Source organism: Acomys minous, assembly GCF_964271855.1.
Source record: "Acomys minous genome assembly, chromosome: 16".
Classification (NCBI taxonomy): domain Eukaryota; kingdom Metazoa; phylum Chordata; class Mammalia; order Rodentia; family Muridae; genus Acomys; species Acomys minous.
This window is the reverse complement of record NC_140498.1, coordinates 84,402,967-84,418,195: the sequence shown is the minus strand read 5'-3', so window position 1 is coordinate 84,418,195 and position 15,229 is coordinate 84,402,967. Positions and strand designations below refer to the sequence as shown.

At 47.2% G+C, this 15,229-nt stretch overlaps 1 protein-coding gene and 1 long non-coding RNA gene across 2 annotated transcripts; one reads left to right on the top strand and one right to left on the bottom strand.

Moving 5' to 3' along the window:
* The first annotated feature begins 3,390 nt into the window (after window positions 1-3,390).
* Window positions 3,391-15,055, top strand: TMED2 (transmembrane p24 trafficking protein 2). The gene is made up of 4 exons (XM_084762057.1): window positions 3,391-3,680; window positions 5,836-6,028; window positions 10,615-10,722; window positions 13,621-15,055. Exons 1-4 carry the CDS (start codon window positions 3,501-3,503, stop codon window positions 13,743-13,745), a joined length of 606 nt encoding a protein of 201 aa, XP_084618183.1. The 5' UTR covers window positions 3,391-3,500; the 3' UTR covers window positions 13,746-15,055.
* LOC311586150 lies at window positions 4,295-10,606 on the bottom strand. The gene is made up of 2 exons (XR_014775463.1): window positions 9,289-10,606; window positions 4,295-5,474 (listed from the first exon to the last, which is right to left on the bottom strand). It is a non-coding gene; the product is annotated as an uncharacterized lncRNA (long non-coding RNA).
* Window positions 15,056-15,229: the final 174 nt, after the last annotated feature.

The window sequence follows — 15,229 nt, the reverse complement described above, 5'->3', positions numbered from 1 at the left end:
CCTGTTGTCTGGCGCCTTATCACCTTTTTTGTTTGTTTGTTTTTGTTGAGGCAAGTTCTCTCTGTGTAGCCTTGGCTGTCCTGGACTCACTTTGTAGACCAGGCTGGCCTCAAACTCACAGCGATCCACCTGCGTCTGCCTCCTGACTGCTGGGATTAAAGGCGTGCGACTATGGGGAAGAGCTACAGGCAGGTGACACACCACAGGGTCCCCTGCGAGCAGGCGAGGCAGAGGGGAGCAGCGATTCCGTGGATGGAGAAGTCACTGACTGCTTCCTGGAAACTCTGGCCACAGGGTCCTGAGAGCCTGAAGACACCGTGAAGGCGGCTGACAGCATGGCTGGTCCGCAGCACAGACAGCGCTCAGCCCACAGCAGCAGTGGCGCAGGAAGACCCGGCACAGGCTCGCGCTTAATCTGTTCACAGCCCCCTGTCCATTGCTGCAGCTACCCACCCTCTGTTCTCTCTCCTCCTCCTCCTTCCTGTGCCTCGCTCTTCTCCGTCTGCTACCTGCCGCCCCCTCCTCCTTTCTTTCCCCTCCCCCTTCTTATTATCCTCCTCCTCCTCCTCCTCTTCCTCCAGCTGGAAAAGCAGAAATTCCACCCAACCTGAACGCTGTGCTCTGGTGGCGGACAACCCGTTCCCAGGCTTTCCGTTGCTCTTCAGGGACTGTGGCCGGGAAGGGTCTGGTCTCAGCCTCCCTGTTCAGCTTCCTTCATCTCACTCAAGATCCAGTGTGGTCAGTTTCAGAACTGCCCACCTCAGAGCTTGACTCCCTGCTGAGGGCAGTGCCGAGGTTTGTAAAGCTGCTTCTGGAAAACTGGCCAGTCTAAACACTCACGTCCTTTGCAACCAAACAATTCAACTCTTAGGATCCGACTTCACAGGAGAGAACACCACCAGCAGCTTTACTCAAAATGGTGCAAATCTGGATTTTTTTTTTTTTTTTTTTGGTTTTTCGAGACAGGGTTTCTCTGTGTAGCCCTGACTATCCTAGACTCACTTTGTAGACCAGGCTGGCCTCGAACTCACAGCGATCCGCTTGCCTCTGCCTCCCGAGTGCTGGGATTAAAGGCGTGCGCCACAACGCCCGGCTCGCAAATCTGGAAATACGTGGTATTTCTATTGTCAGAAGAAAGGATTGATAAATTTATCCAATGAAATACTATGCAGCAGTGAAAAATAACATGACTCCAAAATACACTAGCATGGTGATGGCCCTAAGCATTGTGTGGAGAAATTCATTCACTAAATGCAAAGGAGAGGCTGAGCATGGTGGTGCAGGCCTTTAATCTGGCATGCAGGAGGCAGGGGCAAGCACACCTCTGTCAGCCTGATCTACATAGTGAGTTCCTGTTCAGCCAGGACTATACAGCAAGACTCGGCCTCAAAACTAAACCAAAGCAACCACCACCAGAAACTGAAAGCTGAGAGTGGTGGCGGCTTGTGCCAATAATTCTAGCCCTTGGGAAGCTGAAACAGGAGGATTGTCTCATGTCTGAAGCTGGCCTGGGCTGCCACATACCTCCTCCTCCTCCTCTTTTTCTTCTTCATCTTCTTCTTCTTCTTTGAGACAGGGTTTCTCTGTGTAACAAAGCCTGTCTGTCCTGAAACTAGCTCTGCAGACCCGGTTGGTTTTGAATTCACAGAGATCTGCCTGCCTCTGCCTTCCAAGTGCTGGGATTAAAGGTATGAGCCATCACTACCCGGCTGCTGCCTGAATCAAATTGTCTGATCTCTAAAGGCGTTTGGATTTGGAGCCCAGCCTTATATAAAAAGTCTCACAAACTACAGTTTGTTGTGTTTTCCCAAGGTGTTAAATTTTCCCATTTCAAATCCTGGATAACTGGAGATAGGATAGTATTTAATTGTCTCCCAAATTAAAAATTAATGTTGCATTTCTACATAAAAACAAAATTCATTCTTGAATGATTTTTTTTGTTGTTTTTCCTTTTTTCTTTTTTTGTAATTTTTAAAAAAAGATTTACTATGTATACAGTGCTCTGCCTGCATGTACACCTGCAAGGTAGATTAGGGCATCAGATCACATTATAGATGGATGTGAGCCACCATGTGGTTGTTGGGAATTGAACTCATGACTTTTGGAAGAGCAGGTGGAGCTCTTAGCCGCTGAGCCATCTCTCCAGCCCCCCTCTTTTTGTAACTTTTATTTAATTAATTTATTCAGATTACAGCTTTCTTTCTTTCTTTTCTTTTCTTTTTTTTATTTTTATTTTTCGAGACAGGGTTTCTCTGTGTAGCCTTGGCTGTCCTGGACTCACTTTGTAGACCAGGCTGGCCTTGCACTCACAGAGATCCGCCTGCCTCTGCCTCCCGTGTGCTGGGATTAAAGGCGTGCGCCACCACTGCCCGGCTCTCTTGAATGATTTTTTTTAACGAGCTGACCTGTGGAAAGAAAGGCTTGTGAGGGGCTGGAGCATGGAGAAGCATTGACCAAGGCTGGGAGACTTCACTGCTGGAAGACTTTGTCACTGCAGCTCTACCTCTCTCTTGTCACCTAAAGTGGAAAACTGCTGCCCCCTACTGCCTACTGCTCCCTCCCCCCCCCCCCGCCCCCCTCTGCCCGTCTCAGTCTCTCTTTTCTCTGCGAGGGTTGGGGGCTGGTGGTCCCTGAGATGTGCAAGGCAGGCTTGTGCTGTCCCGCTTTTACAGACCAGGAAACTGGGGCTAGTCACAGTCATAAGGGCTATGTGCAAAACGGAACTGCAAAGCCAGACTCTGACTCCCCAAGCTGGTCCAGTGAACTCATCAAACACGTGAGGAAGGAAAGTCTTTGGTTCTTAGGTGAGATGGCAGCATACACAAGGCTGGGCATTCTCAAGAAAACCAGCAAGCAGCTGCACTTTCAGTGAGAAGAAATGTGCACTTCAAACACGGAAGCGCTGGCGCCCAAACAATATCCAGTAACGAGGAGGTGACACTTGAATTGAGTTTTGAGGGTTCAATAGAGGCTGTCAGCAGGCAATGTGATAATCCCTAGTCCCGGTTAGGGCTGGCATCAATTCTGTGACAATAGTTTGGGGGAATCCGAACAAGGTGAAAATTTGCCATACCATGTGCATAGATCTTCTTTATTTCTTTTTTTTGGAACTAGACTATAGACGGTTGCGAGCCACCATGTGAGCTCTAAGACTCGAACTCGGGTCCTCTGGAAAAGCACACAGCGTTTCGAGCCTTTCCGCCAGCCCTCGTCCACGTGATCCTTAATTTGAACGACGAAAGGCAGGAGCCAAAGAGTTTTTGGCTCTTCGGGGCCGCCGTCCAGCCTCAGGCTCGGCCTTGTCCCTCCGCGGCCGCCGTGAGCCCGTTACGTGGCAGCTGTCGACGCCCGCCAATCAGCGGCGCCCGCATCAGCCCCCCACGGGAGGCGCAGCCGGAAGGGGCGGAGCTTGAAGCGGCGGCGGCTGAGGCGGCAGCGGTGGCGGCGGCGGCTCCGGAGGCCGCAGTCCGCGCGTCCCGGCTTCGGCCCCGTGCCGCACCATGGTGACGCTCGCAGAGCTGCTGGTGCTGCTGGCCGCGCTGCTGGCCACGGCCTCGGGCTACTTTGTCAGCATCGACGCGCACGCCGAGGAGTGCTTCTTCGAGCGGGTCACCTCGGGCACCAAGATGGGCCTCATCTTCGAGGTGGCGGAGGGCGGCTTCCTGGACATCGACGTGGAGGTGCGGGCACGGTGCCCGCCGTCGGGGGCGGCGTCCGCGATCCGCGAGGCCCCGCGGGGGTTGGCGGGGCCCCGGGTCGGACGCGGGGCCCGCGCGGGACAGCGCTCGCCAGGGCGTGGGGACCGGGGAGGGGCCTCCCTCGCCGCCGCCCGTCGCGCAGCCCCCCGACGGGCCCTGCCCTCGCCGCTCGGAAAGCGCTCGTCTTTCCGAGCGGCTTCGGGCTCCGCTCGGAACTTGGGCGCGGACTCGGCCTCTCTCTCTCTCTCTCTCTTTCTCCCTTGGCTTTGTCCCGCCGCGGCCGCGTGTCGGCTCTGGCGGGAGCGGCTCCGGAGTCGTTTCCTCCTCGGTCCTCAAGGGCTCGCGCGGGCGGCGTGTGGCGCGGAAACAAAACTTTGGAAAAAGTAGATCGGAAGCTGCGGAGCGGCGCCGAGGCAGAAGGAGGGTTGGCTCTGGCGCTGGCAGAAACCAGATTTAACTTCCTACCCGCTGCCTTACGCAAGCGGCCAGATGTGCCCCGCGAGAGATGCACTGGGAGGCGGGGGTGTCACTCATCTTAGCGGGGCTTTCAGCGACGTGTTTAGAAAACAGTTACTTATCTGGAGAATTAAAAATGGCATGCCGAGGTTTTTGAGACAGAGTTGCGTTATGTAGATCGCTGGCATCGAACTCACCTGCCACTGCCTTCTAAAGGATAGGATGAAGGCTGTGGACCGTCGAGTCCTGACAGTTTGCTGCATTAAAAAAAAAAAAAAGAGGCCGAATACAATAATAGTCTTAGTTTGATTGCTAGTGTTTCTGACTGGTGTGAAAAGCTGAGCAAAACTTGGGTATAAGTGAGACCCTGAAGTTTGGAGGCGGCTTGGATTAGCCAAGACCCTAGAAAAAGATGAGCTCTTCCTGTTTCTCAAGTTTTGCAGGTGAGTGGAGATGGCTCAACAGTTATGAGTACTTGGCGCTTCCAGAGGCCTGGAGTTCAGTGTAGGGGTTCAACACAAGGTGTGGCTGCAGCCCCAGGATGGTGGATACCCACTTTTGGCACCTACGTGATTGTACACATACAACCTTCAAGGGGGAGCTTTGACCGCTTGGCTGCTGGTTTGTAGTCCCTGCTTGGCAATTTGGCCTCCTAATTTCCAACCTGGTGCAGTTCTCTCAGCCTTAACAGACGTGTCAGATAAATTACATCCCTCTGTGGTTTGACAGTGGTCACAAAAACTTCTAAACGTGTTTTATAAGAATACTCATTTGGACTAGGTTGTGGTGGCGCAGGCCTTTAATCCCAGCACTGGGGAGGAAGAGGCAGGTGGATCTCTGTGAGTTTGAAGCCAGCCTGGTCTACAAAAGGGAGTCCAGGACAGCCAAGGCTATTAACACAGAGAAACCCTGTCTCTCAAAAAAAAAAAAAAAAAATTGCTCATTTTGGTGGGGTGATATGGGGCACACCTTTATTTTTTGAATAGTTGATAAATTATATTTATATAGTAAATATTAACAGTCAACACAAATCGAAAACCAGTTCCCAGCCTTGGGAACAAGAAACAGCTGGTGATTTCCTCCAGGGTGTTCGTAAGGAAGGACATGTCGCAGGCAGCATGTGTGCAACACACATGGCAGTGGCCAGTGGCTTCATGTTTGCAGGGGTAACGTGTGGGAGATGGCCTGTGGCAGGAGGAAGCCCAGTGGTCTTGGGCTCGGGCCTCAGAAGGGCTCTGGTCTTCTGAAGGAGAGTCACTGGCTTGGCGCACACCTTTAATCCCAGCATTCAAGCCAAGCAGCTGGACCAGTAATGAGACCCTATCAGAAGGAAGATAAATAAAATTAATCATTTTTGAAAGATTTCTTCCTGGGTTGTGGATTTGGCCTTGTCAGTTTTTGTTGAAGACATGAAGATATTTGGAGACCATGCATACAGTTGTCTGGTTTCTGTTTCTGAGAGGGTTACATTTCCCTTGGACAGATACTACCTAAAGGTATTAGGTGCTTTAGGGAAGGAACCATTGAGTCTACTCTTGTTTAAATAGCAGAATTAGTGCCCAAGGTGTTTGCTATGGCTCCCTACAGAGGACCTAGCTAAGTTTCAGTTGTGTGGATTGTTTTCTTGCTGAAGGATGCTGCTTAGGATCCTAAGTATTGGTTCTCTCTCTCCTGCCTCCAGATCACAGGACCAGATAATAAAGGAATCTACAAAGGAGACCGAGAGTCCAGCGGGAAGTACACGTTCGCAGCCCACATGGATGGGACATACAAGTTCTGCTTTAGTAATAGGATGTCCACCATGACTCCAAAGATAGTAATGTTCACCATTGACATTGGGGAGGCTCCCAAAGGACAAGACATGGAGACAGAAGGTGAGATGTCACTTTCAACAGAACTCAGTTCACTTCATGTCGCCCACCCATCTGAGTACAGTGGGTGCGGTATTTTAAATTTCCCTTTCCAGATTCATTCCCTTTCCTTAAAAACAAAATTCCTGTTAAAGTGGATATAACCTGTAATTAGCTAGTTTTTGGAAGTTACTGTTTGTTTTCAGTGATCTTGGTTGTCCCTTCTTAAAGCTATGGAGTCACTGTGCTCCTATAAACCTCTAGGCTCTGTGCATCTGGGTTCTGTTAACTTACTAATCCTGGGTCCACATACACCTGTTTCCAAATGCAGATGCGCTAGCTTAGCTAAAATTGTCCTTCTGTTTGCACCTTACACTTCTCTCTAGGTGGTGGAGACTCCTGGGACGGTATGTGGTGGTTTTGTTTCTGTTTGACAGTATCTTTTTCTGGTTTAGCATCCTTTTGTTTCTTGATATCTAATTTCTCTAACTTCAGTTTGCTGGCATGAGAGTGGTTTTTTTCCCCCTTCTTAAACCTCCCTTCAAGTAATTAGATTATTTTTGGTAAATTTGAAGGTTTGGTTACAGTAGGTATTGGAACACCATGACTGACATTTTTATTTGAGTTTGCTTAAAATGAATGCTCTACTAACTGCACAAGAAAGTGTTGTTAGACACTAGGCCTCCTTACTGCTAATGTTTCTAGTGGGAAGTTTGGTTAGGTTTAAAATACTGTGTGAGAGTTTTGCAAAGCTCCTGGTGAGACGTTTGCTGTGTCCTAGTGTTCACACACACTATTTGTTACCTCTATTATTATTACTATTACTACTACTACTACTATTATTATTATTATTATTTTGTGGTAGTGCTGTGGATTGGACATACAACTTTGTGTATGGGAGGCAAGCACAGAAACACTGAGCTGCATCCCCATGATTTTAATGTGTTTTTCAAATTTTTGAGATAGGACCTCACAAAGTTGCCTGTACTGGGCTTTCCTTGTGATCTTTGTTGCCTCAGGTCTCCCAAGTAACTGGGGCTGCAGGTCTGTACCAGGTCTGCCCTCTGGCTGGTTCTGGAAAATCTGCTTTATTGGACCAGCAGCCAGCAGTCCTCTTTTTTTTTTTTTTAAATAAAAAAAAAAAAAAGCTCCTTTGCCAAGCTGGGCGCGGTGGCCTTTAATCCCAGCACTTGGAAGAGACTGGTGGATTGCTTTAAGTAGGAAGCCAGCCTGGTCTACAAAAGCCTAGGACAGCCAAGGCTACACAGAGAAACCCTGTCTTGAAAAAGCAAAAAACCAAAAACTCTTTTGCCACAGCACACATTAGCATTTGTGCTGGCAGCTGTTGACCACATTCCACAGTATTTGCTTATGGCACTTATGAGTACCCACACAGGGAAGTGGAGGTGTTTTTTTTTTTTTTTTCTGTTTTGTTTTTGTTTTTTTTTTCAAGACAGGGTTTCTCTGCGTAGCTTTGGCTACTCATTTTGTAGACTAGGCTGGCCTCAAACTCACAGTCATCCACCTGCCTCTGCCTCCCAAGTGCTGTGATTAAAGGCGTGCGCCACCATGCCTGGTTGAGGCGGAGGTTTTATGTGGTTTTGAAGTCTTTAAATTTCAGATTTTTTTATTTTTTAAAGACATACTTATTATATATACAGTGTTCTGCCTGCATGTACACCTGCAGGCCAGAAGAGGACATCAGATCACATTACAGATGGTTGTGAGCCACCATGTGGTTGCTGGGAATTGAACTCAGGACCTCTGGAAGAGCAGACGGTGCTCTTAACCACTGAGCCATCTCTCCAGCCCTAAATTTAAGATTTTTATTAAATTCCTGTGCTTGTTTTTCAGGGCTGTTTACAATGCTGAGCTTGCCTAATCCTTAGTGAGGAAAAATTCAGAGTTTTGAAGGACTTGGTATTTGTTCCCTCTAAAAACTGGTCCTATTGACATGGCAGAAGGTGATGGTTGATAAGTTGGGTAGTGAGCTTCTGCTTAGGCCTTTAGCCGCCCAGGTTCTCCCTTCGCTCAGTGGTGGCACCTGTTAGGTTGTGCCTGGTCTAAAGCAACAATTTCCAAGTGGGTCAGTTTTTGCCTTTTGAGACATTTTTTTCTGTGGTGGAGGTGCCATTCCTAAGAAGCCCTGCATGGAAACTTGGACGCAGTGCATGGCTTCCAGAGTGAGGCGGCTGACGGCTGACTCCTCCTTCTGGTTCAGCCCAGTCAGCATAGAGCATTGAGAACTGAGGATTACTGGGAGTCTCATCTGAGGCTGCATCCTGGGCACGGGGGAGGCAGCTGCCGCCTCCTGGGATTCCTCCATGCTCTGTGTGCCTGTTCCTGAGCTGCACTGAATGCAGTACTGTCTGGGCGCATATTCTGCAGAACAGCTCCCTGCCCACTGCTTAATGAGGCTGGCCTCAGACTTACAGACATCCACCTGCCTCCTGTGTGCTGGCATTAAATGTGCTGCCACAGCTGGGCGTGGTCTACAGATGAGTGCTGGACAGTAGGGCTCTATAGAGAAACCCTGTCATGGCAGACCCCGGTTTGAGAGGAATCTTGGGGTGAGTGAGATGTTTCTGTGGGTCAAGGCGCTTGTTGCCTGGTCTGAGGCCCTGAGTCAGGTCCCTGCAACTCACATGGTGGAGAGACCTGCTGAAGGCTTTCTCTGACCTCCGTGTGCCCCTACTCTGGAGTAAAAGGAGGCCCTCGGGCATGTCTGCTTGTGTGTGCTGCCGAGCTTGGGGTTTACACACTGGAGCAGTGGGTGGCTGGCTTATTTTTTCCTGAATTAAGTTTTCTGCTTGGCTTTGTACATTTAAAAGCCTGTTTTTGTGCTAAGTTAACATCTGAGTTACATGATTCTTTTTATTTTTTATTTTTTGGTTTTTTGAGACAGGGTCTCTCTGTGTAGCCTTGGCCGTCCTGGACTCACTTTGTAGACCAGGCTGGTCTCGAACTCAACAGCGATCTGCCTACCTCTGCCTCCCGAGTGCTGGGATTAAAGGCATGCGCCACCACGCCCGGCTTTTGAGTTACATGATTCTTAAAGTAGGTTTTCAGTTTAGTTTAAAACTTGTAGTCTGGACAGATGGCTCAGTGGTTAAGAGCACTGGATGCTCTTCCAAAGGTCCTGAGCTCAATTCCCAGCAACCACATGGTGGCTCACAACATCTATAATGTGATCTCATGCCCTCTTCTGGACTGCAGGGGTACAAGCAGGTAGACCACTGTAGATATAATAAATAAATAAATCTTAAAAAAGAAGAAAAACTTACTTGTATATTAGTGGTTGTGTAGTTTGTTTGCTTTTGAGATAGGATCTGAGGAAGCACAGACTGTAGCAGAGGATGACCTTGAAATTCTGGTACTCCTGGCCTCAGCAGGGAAGCCCTGGCAGGTGGCTCTGCTTAGTGAGTTCTAGGAAACTAGAAGAGAGAGAGAGAAAATAGCCAAACCCTGTCTCACCAACAACAAAAAGAAATGTTGGTCCTTTTTCCTCCCTGAATGTTTTGATTCTATTGTGTGCCACCATACCCAGTCTATATGGGAGAAGAGAAACCAGGGCTGCCTTTGAGCTGGGCAAGCTCTGCCCGCTGAACCACACTCCTAGTCTGCTTTTTAAATCCCCCCCCACCCCCCCAGACAGGGTTTCTCTGTAGCCTTGGCCATCCTGGACTCACTTTATAGACCAGGCTGGCCTCGAACTCACAGCGATCTGCCTGCCTCTGCCTCCCGAGTGCTGGGATTAAAGGCGTGCGCCACCACGCCCAGCTTGCTTTAAAAATTTTTTAATTTAATTTTTAAAAAAGATTTATTTATTTGTTGTTATGTATACAGTGTTCCGCCCGCATATACACCTGTGTGCCAGAAGAGGGCATAAGATCACATTACAGATGGCTGTGAGCCACCATGTGGTTGCTGGGAATTGAACTCAGGACCTCTGGAAGAGCAGCCAGTGCTCTTAACCTCTGAGCCATCTCTCCAGCCCTTGTTTGGCTTTTATGTATATTTGCTCTGTGCTGCTTTTTAAATATTTTTTAATTTTTTGTCATTAGTAGTCATTGAAATGGAGGAACTCCTTGGGGTACTTGTTCTCCAGTTAGTAAGCATTGTATAGTCTGTTCCCTACTCTTAGAGTAGGTCCTCTGCTGGGAATGGACTTTTAAAGATGCTCTGATAAGTGTAGCCCCAGCACTCAGGAGGGAGAGGCAGAGGCAGGCAGATCTTTGTGAGTTCAATGCTAACCAGGACAGCATAGGCCTTGCCTAAAAAAAAAAAGAAAAGCTCTGAAAGCCAGGTCTGGTGGTCTATGTGATGGTCCCTTGGGGATGGAGGGTCAGGAGTTGAAGTCTGGCCTTGGCTCTCTTGTGAGCTTGAAGCCAGGCTGGGCTACATGAGAAGGTGTCTCAACATCAGCAGAGCCAACAGAACAGCTCTTGAGGATTGAAATGTCATTAGTGGTTCACATTGTTGCTGAGCTCTCTCTAAAACTAGCTGTTTTTGTGTGTCTGAGGGATTCTCTGAGGAACATTTTATTTAACAAGTATTTATCAAAAAGAGGTGACTCAGTGTGTGCTGATGTATCTCCCAATCCTCCACAGCTCATCAGAACAAGCTAGAAGAAATGATTAATGAGCTGGCCGTGGCAATGACAGCCGTGAAGCACGAGCAGGAATACATGGAAGTCCGGGAGAGAATACACAGAGCCAGTAAGTTACTGAGGCAGCGTGGGAGTCACAGGGTCTCCTCATGCTGGTAGCTCCTTGTGTGGAAGTTTGCAACTGTACCATAGCAAGACTCTGACTTCAGAGACTTGTCATAAGCTTGTTTAGTGTGAAACATCATGTCTGCGCATGGTGTTTTTGTTTGTTGGCTTGTTTTTTTGGAACAAGTTGTCTATGGCCGTGGCTGTGCTGGAACTCACTCTTTAGACTAAGCTGGCCTCAAACTCAAGAGAGCTACCTCCTCTGCCTCCTGGGGGTTAGAGGTAAGGTGTGTGCCACCATGCCCTGCGAGCACAAGCCGTTTAAGAGTTTCCAGGCTTTTTAGACTTACTTGTTCTTATTGTATGAGTGTTTGCTGTATCTGTGTCAGTGCGCCATGTGTGTTGAGTGCCCACACAGACTAGAGGAGAGTCCCCTGGAACTCGAGTGACCCATGCTTGGGAGCAGCCATGTGCTGCTGGGAACTGAACCCAGTCCTCTGCAGCAAATGCTACCAACTGCTCATTCATTCTCTAGCTCAAGAGTGTTTACATCTGTTGTTGTTTTTAAGTTTGTGATTAGGGCTGGCAAAAAAGGGGAAGTGGGTGAAGCTCCTGCCACCAAGTATGACTTGAGTTGGAACCGACATGGTGGAAGAAGAGAATGGATTCCGCATTGTTGTTGTAGTTGTTTTCTTTTATTATTATACAGTATTCTGCCCAAATGTGTGCCTACACACCAGAAGAGGGCACCAGATCTCATTATAGTGAGCTACCATGTGGTTGCTGGGAATTGAATTCAGGACCTTTGGAAGATCAGACAGTGCTCTTAATCACTGAGCCATCTTGCCAGCCTTTGTTGTTCTCTTTTGAGACAGGATTCCTGCAATTTGTCCTTTGACTTCTACATATTGCACATACAATAAATCAGTATTTTAAACTTTTTCCTTTATGATCAACTAAAGAATAAGCTATTTTTTTAAACCAGAAAATGCTGTAAGATGCAAGTTAAATTACTTTTAAGTCACATATCAGAAATCTTTCTATCAGCACTCAGTGTCATGGGCAGATGTGTGGCCTTGTTTTTAACAGGAAAGCCTACCCAAGAGAGTGGAACGCTGTCGAGTTGCTCAGTCAGTGAATAAGGTGCTTGCCACCAACAGTGATCACACATGCATGCACGTGCGCACACACAAAGAGTGAAGGAGAGACAGACAGACAGATGCTACTTACCTACAAAGATATAAATGTGCCATGTGTGGTGGCATACGCCTTTAATCCCATCACTCGGGAGACAGGCAGGGGGATCGCTGTGAGTTTGATGCCAGCCTAGTCTACAAAGCGAGTCCACGACAGCCAAGGCTACACAGAGACCCTGTCTCAAAAAATAAACAGACAAACAAAACAACAAAAAATATATATAAATGTTTGTTTCCCCTGCATGTATGCATGCCACATGTGTGCCTGGTGCTTATGAAGGTCAGAAGTCCTTATATCCCCTGGAAACAGAGATATGGCTGTTAACTACTGTGTGGGGCTGGGAACACAACCCAGATCCTCTGGAAGAGCAGCAAGTGCCTCTTAGTCACTGAGTCATTCTTCAGCTCCCACCTTTATTTTTATGTACTTAATTTATTTTTGTGGCGAAGTCCCTCTATAACCCTGGCTGTCCTAGAAGTCACTCCCTACACAGCACTGGCTTCAAACTCAGAGAACCACCTTCTTTGCCTCCAGAGTGCTGCTCCACCACCAGACTCCCTCCTCAACTTATTTATTTATTTATTTATAGTTTTTCGAGACAGGGTTTCTCTGTGTAGCCTTGGCTGTCCTGGACTCACTTTGTAGACCAGGCTGGCCTCGAACTCACAGCGATCCACCTGGCTTCTGCTGGGATTAAAGGCGTGTGCCACCATGCCGAGTTCCCTCCTCTCTTTAAAACAGAAGCTTTATTTATGTGTCTGTGTGCTTGATTATACACCTCCTATGTGCCATTGTCCTTTGAGGCCAGAAGGCCTCAGATCACTTAGAGCCAGTTATAGGTGGTTGTGACCTGCCCAGGTTCTCTGGAAGAGCGGTGAGCATTCTGAACCACTGTGTCATCTTTCCAGCCCCCTTTCCAGGCCTTTGAAACTTAGTTTTGTTTTTTTGTTTTGTTTTGTTTTTGTTTTTTTGAGATAGGGTTTCTCTGTGTAACAGCTCTAGCTGTCCTGGAACTTGCTCTGTAGACCAGGCTGGCCTCGAACTCACAGAGACCCACCTGCCTCTGTCTTCCAAGTGCTGGGATTAAAAGTGTACATCACCATACTCTGCTGAAACTTAGTTTTATAGTTGATACTTTGAATATCCACCCAATCATTCCCTTTGCTGACACAATCCTAAAGTGATAGTCATTTGCAGCCTTGGGAGAGAATTCCATTGCTAGGCCTGCAGCGGAAGTCAGCTGCTTTTGGTTTACGTAGCTATTATTTTAGAAGAATGCTAATAATTTTTTTACTCATTGAGTGATTGGTGGCCCAGTAATTATTATAAATCTAGTTTGGTTTTTGCTTTTGTTTTGTTTGAGACGGGGTTTCTCTGTGTAGCCTTGGCTGTCTTGGACCAGCCTGAGGTTAGTCTCAAATTCGGAGAAACCTACCTGCCTCTGCCTCTTGAGTGCAGAGATGAACAGCGTGTGCCCCTACTGCCAGTCTGCCCTGCAACCTATGGATCCTCTACTGTAGCTTCCTGAGTGTAGGAATTACAGGATGGGCCAGCATGCCCGGTTTTCAAGGTCAGTTTTAAGGTTATGAATCTGTGGGTCTGGGACTGAGTGTCTATCAGCTCCGGGTGCTGTTACAGACGTGATGAGAACTCCTGTACCCCAACTGTGGGATTGATGTTCAACTTTGTCTGTTTGCCTCCACAGTCAACGACAACACAAACAGCAGAGTGGTCCTTTGGTCCTTCTTCGAAGCTCTTGTTCTAGTTGCCATGACATTGGGACAGATCTACTACCTGAAGAGATTTTTTGAAGTCCGGAGGGTTGTTTAAAAGGCCTTTTCCTGTTGATCCCAAACATGATTTACTTGTTTACCAAACACCTTGGTCATAATAATGTCATTAGTTTATACATTTTTATTTTCTGAATGTTCATGACTTACGTTTCTTTGTGATTAGTAGGTGTTGGGGAAAGCCTGTTTAGGAAAATTAGAGTGAAAATTTGACATTTGATTGGCCTATAATTCTTACTTGAATGCTGCCCCATTATACAGGTCCTTCCAAGAGTTCAGAGGCTGCAGTGATGTCTAGGGTTATAGTCTTTATTATGTTTTCACCTGCGGTTTTTATAATAAAATGCAGTCTGTCCAGGGAATAGCTCATAGCCTCGAAATACCTTGTTAACTGGCTGCATTCTAGGAGGCCCTCAGCTGTGGTCCATCATCAGAGGTTCCTTGTGTTGAGCCATTACAGTAACAGTGATCTGAATCTTGACCCTTCTGGCCCTGCCTGAGGGCAGAGCAACCTGACCGGGCACGTTACCAGGGTGGGCACTCAGACTTTCCCTTGAGTTTGCTTTAAGCTAAAGATCCATCCCAACACCTCCCTCTAAATTTTTATATTGAATTTTAGATCTGAATCACCTTTATTTGAATTGACAAAAACAGTTTCCACAGATGTCTGTGGAAGCCAGTTTCCCAGGTGTTGGAGCAGACTGTGGCCCTTCTGTGCTGAATAGTTTGTCAATTGTCGGCACTTACGAAGAGCAAATTCGCTCACGTGCAAGCCTGTACTTCTCACGCCAAAGGCTTAAGCCTTTTGGATTGCTTGCAGTGATAGGCAGCCAATGTTGTCTTTCTAGTCAGTGGCCTTTGGGCTCTGGTCTTTGGTGTCAGCACTAGGGTTTTGTTTGTCCTCTGGGATCTTTCTTTTTTTGGCACATGTCAGTTTTGTTTATATAAAATGAAGAGACTCTGATGATGGGTTTAATGAAAGGCGCTCTGCTTTTGGTGTGGGCGGTCCAGGTTTATGTGGTGACTGATGTCTGTTAGTGACCTGGATATTTTATTTTCCTTTTTGGATCTTGCAAGGGGAAAACTCCAAGTAACAAGTTTTATAAATTTAATTTAAATTTGTTACAGGTTTTCATGTTCAGGACAAATAATTTTTCAACCTTGGATGATACCTTTGCAACAGTTTGTTGGTAAGGTGATTTTTCACCATAGGGCAGCTGTTGCATGCCAATATTTTTTTTGTGTGTGTGTAAAACCACTTCAGAATTGAATTAAAAGATGTAAATTTAAAATTGGTTGTGTATCTAATATGCCCCAGGTTCAGTAAATAAACAATTCTTTTTAAAAACAGTAAGCATTCTGTGGTTTATATTAATGCTGGTTTACTTATAAAGCTTTAAGCACAGACTTTCTGTTTCTTCAAATGAGATATGCCATGTTTGTGAACAGGTATGCTATGTCATTTTAATTTCTGAAAACAAGAGTAGTGAACAAGAATAGCATTTTAAGCGAGGTGTGGCTTAA

What these genes read in the sequence shown, in the direction of transcription:
- TMED2 (XM_084762057.1), top strand. Translation starts at nt 3,501, where the DNA reads ATGGTGACGCTCGCAGAGCTGCTGGTGCTGCTGGCCGCGCTGCTGGCC. An exon ending in TCCTGGACATCGACGTGGAG is followed by an intron (nt 3,681 to 5,835) that starts GTGCGGGCACGG and finishes TCCTGCCTCCAG; the next exon opens with ATCACAGGACCAGATAATAA. An exon ending in ACAAGACATGGAGACAGAAG is followed by an intron (nt 6,029 to 10,614) that starts GTGAGATGTCAC and finishes AATCCTCCACAG; the next exon opens with CTCATCAGAACAAGCTAGAA.